The sequence below is a fragment of the Pseudophryne corroboree genome, chromosome 12 (genome assembly GCF_028390025.1).
Source record: "Pseudophryne corroboree isolate aPseCor3 chromosome 12, aPseCor3.hap2, whole genome shotgun sequence".
NCBI lineage: Eukaryota > Metazoa > Chordata > Amphibia > Anura > Myobatrachidae > Pseudophryne > Pseudophryne corroboree.
Window position 1 is genome coordinate 18,404,446 of NC_086455.1, and position 11,637 is coordinate 18,416,082.

At 43.6% G+C, this 11,637-nt stretch overlaps 1 protein-coding gene across 1 annotated transcript; it reads left to right on the plus strand.

Annotated features, from left to right (window-relative positions):
* Positions 1–5,877: 5,877 nt before the first annotated feature.
* On the plus strand, positions 5,878–11,415 carry MCL1 (MCL1 apoptosis regulator, BCL2 family member). Its single transcript, XM_063947135.1, has 3 exons — positions 5,878–6,381; positions 8,774–9,021; positions 10,434–11,415. The coding sequence occupies exons 1-3, from the start codon at positions 5,955–5,957 to the stop codon at positions 10,548–10,550; spliced, it is 792 nt and encodes a 263-aa protein (XP_063803205.1). The 5' UTR covers positions 5,878–5,954; the 3' UTR covers positions 10,551–11,415.
* Positions 11,416–11,637: the final 222 nt, after the last annotated feature.

Genomic DNA, 11,637 nt, shown 5'->3' on the forward strand with positions numbered 1-11,637 from the left:
AACATGAACTGTTTGGGGTCCAGTAGACCGAGTTTGAGAACCTATGAATTATTATTTTATTTTATTAAACTTTTTATTTTAGAAGCACTGCATGACACCAGGGAGAACAAAACACTTTTCTCCATACCCACATGTAAGATAGAGTGCTAGTTTGTGAGGTGGGTGCTCTTACCTCTGTATCTGTGTTTTGTTACTGTGTTTGTCCCCAATTGTACAGCACTCTGTAGTATGCTGGTGCTATATATACAGTATGGTAATAATTATAAAAGATGATAGTGACACCAGTGGTTGATAAATATGAAAAGGCTTGCTATGGTTAGGTCTTGGATGACAAGGCATGACAAGATCAGCTTTAGGTCATCACATGCAGGACCTCGGCAATATGGCCGCTTGGCTGTTATAGGAATAACAGATATCCTTACACACCCTCCGCCAGCCGGTATTCCCTTGCTAGAACTGTCCTGTCAGTTCTTCAGAACACGTTTCCAATGCATATTGGCAGAGGCTTTCCTGGCATTGATGGCATTACAATTGTTTTGCCACTAAGAGTTTAGCTATCATTTTATAGAATATATTAGATACTACGGTAACAAGGATCTGGTTGCTATAAGCAACATCTTTGCTTGTCCTCTTTTAAAGCGTTGATAACTCTATTCCTATATCTCACACATTTTATGAACATGTGAAGTTACATTAGGTTACCAGAGTGACAAGCAATATAAGGTAACACACATTTCTGCATCACACTCTTGTCAGGATAATGTACAAATCTTCCTCGTAGTGATCAGAATAATTGTACATCTGCCACTGCAGGTACCACTGTGTCCTGTATACGGGTATGTGTGGATCGTGGCTCCTTATGTAATATTGCTTACTGTGATGTTTCATCCGGTGGTGATCCAGAACCTTCACTGGCGTGGGAGTATGTTGAGAACTTAGATAGATAGATAGATAGATAGATAGATAGATAGATAGATAGATAGATAGATAGATAGATAGATAGATAGATAGATAGATAGATAGATAGATAAGAGATAGATATGAGATAGATAGATAGATAGATAGATAGATAGATAGATAGATAGATAGATAGATAGATAGATAGATAGATATGAGATAGATAGATAGATATGAGATAGATAGATAGATATTAGATAGATATGAGATAGATAGATATTAGATAGATAGATAGATAGATAGATAGATAGATAGATAGATAGATAGATAGATAGATAGATAGATAGATAGATAGATAGATAGATAAGAGATAGATATGAGATAGATAGAGAGATAGATAGATAGATAGATAGATAGATAGATAGATAGATAGATAGATAGATAGATAGATATGAGATAGATAGATAGATAGATAGATAGATAGATAGATAGATAGATAGATAGATAGATAGATATGAGATAGATAGATAGATATGAGATAGATAGATAGATAGATAGATAGATAGATAGATAGATAGATAGATAGATAGATAGATAGATAGATAGATATGAGATAGATAGATAGATAGATAGATAGATAGATAGATAGATAGATAGATAGATAGATAGATATGAGATAGATAGATAGATAGATAGATAGATAGATAGATATGAGATAGATAGATAGATATGAGATAGATAGATAGATATGAGATAGATAGATAGATATTAGATAGATATGAGATAGATAGATATTAGATAGATAGATAGATAGATAGATAGATAGATAGATAGATAGATATGAGATAGATAGAGAGATAGATAGATAGATAGATAGATAGATAGATAGATAGATAGATAGATAGATAGATAGATAGATAGATTAGATAGATAGATAGATAGATAGATAGATAGATAGATAGATAGATAGATAGATAGATAGATATGAGATAGATAGATAGATATGAGATAGATAGATATGAGATAGATAGATAGATAGATAGATAGATAGATAGATAGATAGATAGATATGAGATAGATAGATAGATAGATAGATAGATAGATGGATAGATAGATAGATATGAGATAGATAGATAGATAGATAGATAGATAGATATGAGATAGATAGATAGATATGAGATAGATAGATAGATATTAGATAGATATGAGATAGATAGATAGATATGAGATAGATAGATAGATATTAGATAGATATGAGATAGATAGATAGATAGATAGATAGATAGATAGATAGAAATGAGATAGATAGATAGATAGATAGATATGACATAGAGGATATAGAGGATAGACAGATAGATAGATAAATATGATATAATAGATAGATAGATAGATAGATAGATAGATAGATAGATAGATAGATAGATAGATAGATAGATAGATAGATAGATAGATGAATGATATATAGTTTTTAGAAAAGAAGGCACTCTAAATGGACTTTAAAATAGAACTTATCTTATGGATAATACATTTTGGCCGGGGACAAGGTCAGGAACCCAGTTCCTGATTAGGTCATATTGGGTGATATTCAGTATACCGGTTGTTGGGATCCTGGCGCACAGTATACCGGCGCTGGAATCCCGACAGTATACCGGCGCTGGAATCCCGACACCTTTTCTCCCTCTTGGGGGTCCATGACCCCCCTGAAGGGAGAATAGATAGTGTGCCCGCAGCGAGCACGCAAGGGGCTCATTTGTGCTCGCCCCGCTGTCTGCAAGCCGGCAGTTGGGATTCCGGCCACCGGCAACTCATACCACACCCGTCATGTTTATTAGCAGTTCAGGAACTGCTCACAAATAGCACTGAATTAAGTAATAATGATGTAATAAATGACACAAATCTTCCAGGTAAGTCCAGCATGATATATGTGACCTGTAAAGGATGATGATTGCTCTCAGCACACCACACCAACGGTCACTGAGGGTGCAGGGCGCTTGGGGGGGCGCCCTGGGCAGCAATGAAAATACCTATGCTGGCTAAAAATACATCACATATAGCCCCTGGGGCTATATGGATGTATTTAACCCCTGCCAGGTTGTCAGAAAAACGGGAGAAGAAGCCCGCCGAAAAGGGGGCGGGGCCTATTCTCCTCAGCACACAGCGCCATTTTCCCTCACAGAACTGCTGGTGGGAAGGCTCCCAGGCTCTCCCCTGCACTGCACTACAGAAACAGGGTTAAAACAGAGAGGGGGGGCATTTTTGTGGCGATATTATTACATATTAAGATGCTATAAGGGAAAACACTTATATAAGGTTGTCCCTGTAAAATTATAGCGTTTTGGTGTGTGCTGGCAAACTCTCCCTCTGTCTCCCCAAAGGGCTAGTGGGGTCCTGTCCTCTATCAGAGCATTCCCTGTGTGTGTGCTGTGTGTCGGTACGTGTGTGTCGACATGTATGAGGACGATGTTGGTGAGGAGGCGGAGCAATTGCCTGTAATGGTGATGTCACTCTCTAGGGAGTCGACACCGGAATGGATGGCTTATTTAGGGAATTACGTGATAATGTCAACAAGCTGCAAGGTCGGTTGACGACATGAGACGGCCGGCAAACCAATTAGTACCTGTCCAGGCGTCTCAAACACCGTCAGGGGCTTTAAAACGCCCATTACCTCAGTCGGTCGACACAGACACAGACACGGACACTGACTCCAGTGTCGACGGTGAAGAAACAAACGTATTTTCCATTAGGGCCACACATGTTAAGGGCAATGAAGGAGGTGTTACATATTTCTGATACTACAAGTACCACAAAAAAGGGTATTATGTGGGGTGTGAAAAAACTGCCTGTAGTTTTTCCTGAATCAGATAAATTAAATGAAGTGTGTGATGATGCGTGGGTTTTCCCCGATAGAAAATTAAAGACGCTCACACGCTTATCAAAACAAGTGGCGTTACCGTCTCCAGATACGGCCGCCCTCAAGGAGCCAGCTAATAGGAGGCTGGAAAATATCCTAAAAAGTATATACACACATACTGGTGTTATACTGCGACCAGCGATCGCCTCAGCCTGGATGTGCAGCGCTGGGGTGGCTTGGTCGGATTCCCTGACTGAAAATATTGATACCCTTGACAGGGACAGTATTTTATTGACTATAGAGCATTTAAAGGATGCATTTCTATATATACGAGATGCACAGAGGGATATTTGCACTCTGGCATCAAGAGTAAGTGCGATGTCCATGTCTGCCAGAAGATGTTTATGGACACGACAGTGGTCAGGTGATGCAGATTCCAAACGGCACATGGAAGTATTGCTGTATAAAGGGGAGGAGTTATTTGGGGTCGGTCCATCGGACCTGGTGGCCACGGCAACAGCTGGAAAATCCACTTTTTTACCCCAAGTCACATCTCAGCAGAAAAAGACACCGTCTTTTCAGCCTCAGTCCTTTTGTCCCCATAAGGGCAAGCGGGCAAAAGGCCAGTCATATCTGCCCAGGGGTAGAGGAACGGAAGAAGACTGCAGCAGGCAGCCCCTTCTCAGGAACAGAAGCCCTCCACCGCTTCTGCCAAGTCCTCAGCATGACGCTGGGGCCGTACAAGCGGACTCAGGTGCGGTGGGGGGGGGTTGTCTCAAGAGTTTCAGCGCGCAGTGGGCTCACTCGCAAGTGGACCCCTGGATCCTACAAGTAGTATCCCAGGGGTACAGATTGGAAATTCGAGACGTCTCCCCCTCGCAGGTTCCTGAAATCTGCTTTACCAACGTCTCCCTCCGACAGGGAGGCATTATTGGAAACAATTCACAAGCTGTATTCCCAGCAGGTGATAATCAAAGTACCCCTCCTACAACAAGGAAAGGGGTATTATTCCACACTATTTGTGGTACTGAAGCCAGACGGCTCGGTGAGATCTATTCTAAATCTGAAATCTTTGAACACTTACATAAAAAGGTTCAAATCAAGATGGAGTCACTCAGAGCAGTGATAGCGAACCAGGAAGAAGGGGACTATATGGTGTCCCTGGACATCAAGGATCCTTACCTCCATGTCCCAAATTGCCAGCACTATGTAGGTGATATATAATAATGGGTGACAGTAATGAGTGGCAGCACTATGTAGGTGATATATAATGGGTGACAGTAATGAGTGGCAGCACTATGTAGGTGATATATAATAATGGGTGACAGTAATGAGTGGCAGCACTATGTAGGTGATATATAATGGGTGATAGTAATGAATGGCAGCATTATGTAGGTGATATATAATAATGGGTGATAGTACTGAGTGGCAGCACTATGTAGGTGATATATAATGGGTGATAGTACTGAGTGGCAGCATTATGTAGGTGATATATAATAATGGGTGATAGTACTGAGTGGCAGCACTATGTAGGTGATATATAATGGGTGATAGTACTGAGTGGCAGCATTATGTAGGTGATATATAATGGGTGATAGTACTGAGTGGCAGCACTATGTAGGTGATATATAATGGGTGATAGTACTGAGTGGCAGCATTATGTAGGTGATATATAATAATGGGTGATAGTACTGAGTGGCAGCACTATGTAGGTGATATATAATAATGGGTGATAGTACTGAGTGGCAGCACTATGTAGGTGATATATAATGGGTGATAGTACTGAGTGGCAGCATTATGTAGGTGATATATAATGGGTGATAGTAATGAGTGGCAGCGCTATGTAGGTGATATATAATAATGGGTGATAGTAATGAGTGGCAGCACTGTATGGGTGACACTGGGGAGGGGGGGTGTGGACAGAGGGGACATTGTGTGTGTGTGATTCCCCCCAGTCTCCCCGTCACACGTAGCACTAGCTGCTGAGGTAGCACACAGCGTCACCACGGTAACCCCCCCGCGCGCTGCACCCTCACCCGGCAGGAAGCGCCATACATGGCAGACAGGGCGGGGCCGGGCGTGTGACGCGCCGCGGGGCGGGGACAGCCGGGTATGAGCCTGGGAGTCGGGCTGCATCCGTCACCAGTCTCACTCGGAGCAGCGGACGACAGGCAACAGAAGCGCACTGTCCGCCATTCCCGCAGCCATGATGAACCAGGCATTTATCAGGAAGTCCTCCTCCGCCATGATCCCCTGCCAGCTGCTGTACGGCGGGGGCGCTGTTTCCCCCAAGCCGCTGCCGCTGGAGGCCAGCTCCCTGCCGCTGGGGAAGGAGGAGTGGGAGCGGCAGCCGCCGCTGGACTACAACACGGGCGGCTCCCTGCCTTCCTCCCAGGGGGAGCTGGACGAGGATGAGGAGATGATGGAGTCGGTCTCCCGGGGGTCCACCTCACCCCCGCCCAGCCCCTACCCGCCGGACGCCCTGTACAGCCAGACCCGCAACCTGCTCCGCACCTACTACTTCGTGCAGGCCGGGGTGAAGGCGAAGGAGGCCGGGGACATCCAGAAGGCGGTGACCACCCTGCGAAGGGTGGGGGACGAGATCAACGAGAAGCACAAGATGGCCTTCCAGGGTGAGGCTCCGTTCCTGCACGCAGTTTGTGCACGGGGGGGTCTGAGGGGGGGCTCTATTCTATAGTGCTAGCCCTCTGCTCTGTGTGTATATGATATTGAGATATATATATATATATATATATATATATATATATATATATATTCTATATCTCTATCTCTCTCGTGTGGTGTGCATTATCTCCCTTTGTGCGTGGATTTGCATGTGGAGTGCGCACACTCTTACTGTTGATTTTTGCAGCCTGCGTGGTGTATGCTGGGATCTGTAGTCTCTATGTGCTGTATGTAGACACTGGTACTGGTCTCTGCAGGGCTGGCTGCAGTATAAGCTGGGCACTGTAACAGCTCTTATATGCACACACCAAGGTGTGTGTGCAGAGCTGTCTGTGTGTTATATGCTGGGCAGTGTAGTCATGTAGCAGAGGCTGGTTGTGGTGTATGCAGAGCACTGTATGTGTGTATATATATATATATATATATATATATATATATATATATATATATATATATATATATATAATATTTCACTCACTGGTGCTGGACACTACATGAATCTGTATTATGCTGGATACACTGTTAGTTGTCCCTGCAGCACTGTGTTATGCTGGATAGTGAATGCTCTGGTGCTGGTCCCTGCAGCACTGACAGTATTAGATGGTGGTTAGTGTACACGGTGGTGGTCCCTGCAGTGCTAACAGTATTGTGGGGGTCTCTGCAGAGCTGACAGTATTAGTTTGTGGGTGGTGTATACAGTGGTGGTGGTCCCTGCAGAGCTGACAGTATTAGATGGTGGGTAGTGTACATGGTGGTGGTCCCTGCAGAGCTAACAGTATTGTGGTGGTCCCTGCAGAGCTGGCAGTATTAGATGGTGGGTGGTCTCTGCAGAGCTGTGTTATACAGTATGTGCTGTGTTACACGTATAGCTGCCAGGGCTCCACCTCCCAAGCTGGCTGTTCTGCTCTCAGTTGTGTGACTGCATGTAAATTGTTGCAGGTGGGTGCAGCACACACAAGGTTACTGTAAGCTGGGAAAGGGGGAATAAAGTAGCACACTTGGGTAAAAGTGCCTGTGGGGGCTGATAATCCGCATAACCTGGTCCTGTGTGATGCCCCTCGTACCTGGCACTGCACCTCCCTGACAGCTGCCTGGCATTTGTCTGTCTAGCCTTTGCCCTGTGATAGACCAGTAATACAGGCTACAGGAATGTGGTCTGATAACGTCTCTGTTCCTGACTGACTGGAAATTTCCAGCACACCAGTGCTATTGGATATGATGCATATGTTTTCTGTTCTCTGGGGCCACCTTTCAACTTGCCTTTTCGGAATATTTCCTGCCAATAAAATATTTGCTTTGCCTACAGAAATTGTTGTTGGTTTTTCATTGTGGAGTCTGCACTGTGGTTACCTCCTGTTCCGCAAGCTGGATCCTGTTTAAATTCCTGTATCATTTCTCACTCCTCCTCCCTTTTTTATTTTTTGAATAATGCAATTTTTAAAGCCTTCCCCCTTCCTGCAAATGCTTCTGATACCAGACTTGCCAATGATAAAACTAAGAGCCATTTACACATTCAGTTTGCTCAGCCATGAGTTTAAGTAGTCTCCTCTCCTGCTCCTCTTGGGGTTTATTCTAACTTGGGGGTATACAGTTACAGTAAGTCAGTGTATAAATAATTTTTATTTTGTATCTGATGTTTATCTGCCAACCAAGGTTTTGTATGGATGAGTGACCTTTAGTTTCCTTTAACTATGTAATTTAGCTCTGTGATAAACAGTCTGATGATATTAGGGTGGTCCTCTAACCTTCCAATGGTGCGGGCATTACTCTTCTCCATATGACTATAACGAATACATGTAATAAATGAGACTATAATCTGTAATGGCATATGAAGCAGGCCCTTTAAACATGTGCTACAAACAAATGATAGAAAATGAGCGTGAAGTAGTCGGGGCCAAACAGGAAGGCTTGCTTGTGCCTCTAAGACCACCAGTTGCACATCACTGGACTAGTTTTCTAGCTTTTTTTAGTTGGGGAAACAAGGTAAAACTTTTATGTCTTGTTAGAACACACAACAGCCAGATATAAAGTATTTGCTTGATGATCAGATCTCATGATCTGCAGTAGGAACCGGCAGACTATATAAAACTAGTCTGTCCAGGCTTCCCAAATATGAGATGCAGCCTTATTGGGTGTTGGTAGCCACCATCTACTGTGAAGACCTCTGTTGTGATACACTGGATTATTTAATCAATGAGGTGTTGGCAGGTATCTCCGGCACTGTTACATTGCAGGCTGCCCTTGTGCTGTCTCGTCTCATCTTGGGTCACTCTTTTGTTTCTGAGACTCGCATGTACTTCAAGAAGACGTAGTATTGATTTTGCTTCTCATTACTTTCAGGAATGCTGCAAAAAATGTCCATACAAACGCCTGACGATATCCAGAAACTTTCCGATGTTCCATCCATGGTCTTCAGCGATGGGATTACGAACTGGGGGCGTATTGTGACTCTGATAAGCTTTGGGGCTTTCGTTGCGAAACATTTGAAATCTTTACATATGGAAGACAGTATCGGTACGCTAGCCGACAATTTCACAGACTATCTTATGACCAGTAAACGGGAATGGATCCGTCAGCACAATGGCTGGGTGAGTGTCTGCATTTTGCAAAACCTGGCTCCCTATTTCATTCGTATAACCCTCCAATTGCTTACTGAGTAATGGAGACCAATATGTCTTTGGCAGTAGAGGCCGCAGCTCTGTGGGAGGGTGGCATAAAATTCATGGGACTGTACCCATCGGATCACTAGGAACATCTGTTCTATTTGTGTAATTTGTGTGTTGGCTTCCTGTATATAGTAGTATTAAATGGCCTCATAACTAAAAGATTCTAGGCCGGGAAGTTACCTAGTAGAAAAACTACAAATGACTCCCACAATGTACGACAGTCTATGGCCTCAATTCAATGCGACTTGAATGGCGCAGGCAATTGGCTCCCGGTGCTATTCAATTCAGCGTGATAAGTTGGAGAATGCCTGGTCTGAACAGGGTGTTTTTGTTGGGAGAATTAGCATTCTCTGGGGTCGATTCAATTCGGCAACTAATGAATAGCGCCGGGAATTAGCGCCCGACGCTATTCAATTCAGCTAAAGTTAAGTCGGCGAAAGCCCGTTCTCGCCGACTTAACAGGTAGTTTTGTCGGGAGAACGGGCATTCTCCAACTTAACTACCCGCGGCGATTCTGATTCCCAACAATCAGTCTCACGCCGGCCGCGCGGCAGCACTTTTGTTGGTTTTCTTCTCTCACCCCCCGGGGATGAGAGAAGAATTCCCGACAATTGCGGGTAACTGGCAGCTGAATTGAATAGCGTCGGGAGCTAATTCCCGGTGCTATTCATAAGTTGCCGAATTGAATCGACCCCTCTGACTGAAGTGCCTCGGTGCAATGATTCCGCTGCTCAAAGAGCAGAACTCTGCATCGCACTTGTCAGCTGTCACTGGGGTCGATTCAATTCAGCGTCGGTTAACTCCCGGCACTATTCAATACAGTGACAAGTGACGCCATTGTGGGGGATGAGAGTGGAAATCCGCCAAAAGTGCGGCCGGCGCGAGGCTGATTCTGTCGGGAATCGGCATCGCAGTGGGGAGTTTAGCCGGAGAATGTCCATTCTCCCAACAATTCAACCTGTTAAGGCTGCGAGAACGGGCCTTCGCCGACTTAACTTGAGCTGAATTGAATAGCGACGGGAGCTAACTCCCGGTGCTATTCAACTGTCGCTGAATTGAATCGACCCCACTATGGGGTGAATTGAATAGGCAAGGGACATAATATCCAGTGCTATTCAATTCACATTGAATTGAACCCTGGGTGAAGGGAACCATTTTTCCTATGTAAATCCAATTTCCTAAAAGGTCTTATGTCCATTCAATGCAACCTAATACTGTTCTGTAGTACTGACTTATAAATTAGTGACTATTAAATGACTTCTTCCTATTGCATTGTTCTGGTTATTACAGAAAATAACGTGCTGAAAATCTTAACAAGCATTTTGCTTTTACAGGAAGGATGTGTGGAGTTTTTCCACGTTGAAGATTATGAAGGTGGACTAAGAACTGTATTAATGGCCTTCGCTGGCGTAGCTGGACTCGGAGCAAGCCTGGCATATATGATCCGGTGAACATGCCTCCTTTAAGGTCTTGTTTTTAAGTACTTTGAACGAACGTATACCGTGGCACTATTTGCCGTGGAGGCCATTCCTTGAATTCAGATTCATAGTCTGGATTCACCCCCAGCCCTGTTGTCCTAGAACATCTACAGGGGGGTCACTGGTGGAAAGATTGGGCTATCCAGTGGACAGAGGAGAACAGTTTCGTTTGTACACAAACTTTGACAAGAGAATTTTGTCATTGTTAAATCTTTATATATTTTTTTTGTTTTCTACGAATAAATCTAATATATTTTCACAAGAAGCGTTTGAGGTACATGCTGGCTTTTGGTGCGCAAGCGATTGTCTCAATGCACCAAGGGCAATGAGATCTTGTTACGAATACATGTTCCCAATATTTTTATTTTTGATCCAAAATTTAAAAAACAATGTAAATGTATGTATAGATGTACAGGGGTCATTGTAATGTAAATTGTACATATGTAACTAGTGTACAATAACTATACGGTGTAGTAAATGGTCACAAGCTATCCCAATGGGCCTTGGTGAGCTTACTGAGGCAGTGAATGTTACATTTTGGGTAGCATGGCCTCACAGAAGTTGTAACCACGTAATGGTTCCATTTGTAAATAAGTGGCAGATTATCTAAGACAAATCACTTTCTCCAGCGTTGTCCTTTCAATCCCCCAAACCCCCCTCCCCCTGACACCGCCAACAGTTCCCAATAAGACTCATTCTGCCATTAATCCACTTACAAATGTCTGTTCTCTGACTCGTGTTGTCGGAGCGGCACTAGTTTAGTTTCTTTACCATATTTACCCCATATGGTGCTAGCGTTTTGTTTACAGTTTACAAATTAAAGAAACTATTTTGTTTACATCTGTTTCTGTACATTATTGGTGTGAATGGGTTCCTGGATTCCTTAATAGTTTGGGGGCAAAAATGGTAAAAGTTTGGTAGCCTAGAAGAACCATTGTGATCCAACTGGAACTTGCCGAGGTCTGGTAAGGAGCGTCGAGTGAAGAAGCCTTGGTGCTACATTTACTACATGGTGCGTCTCAGTCGCAGCACTATGGGAGCTGATTGAAGATGACGCACA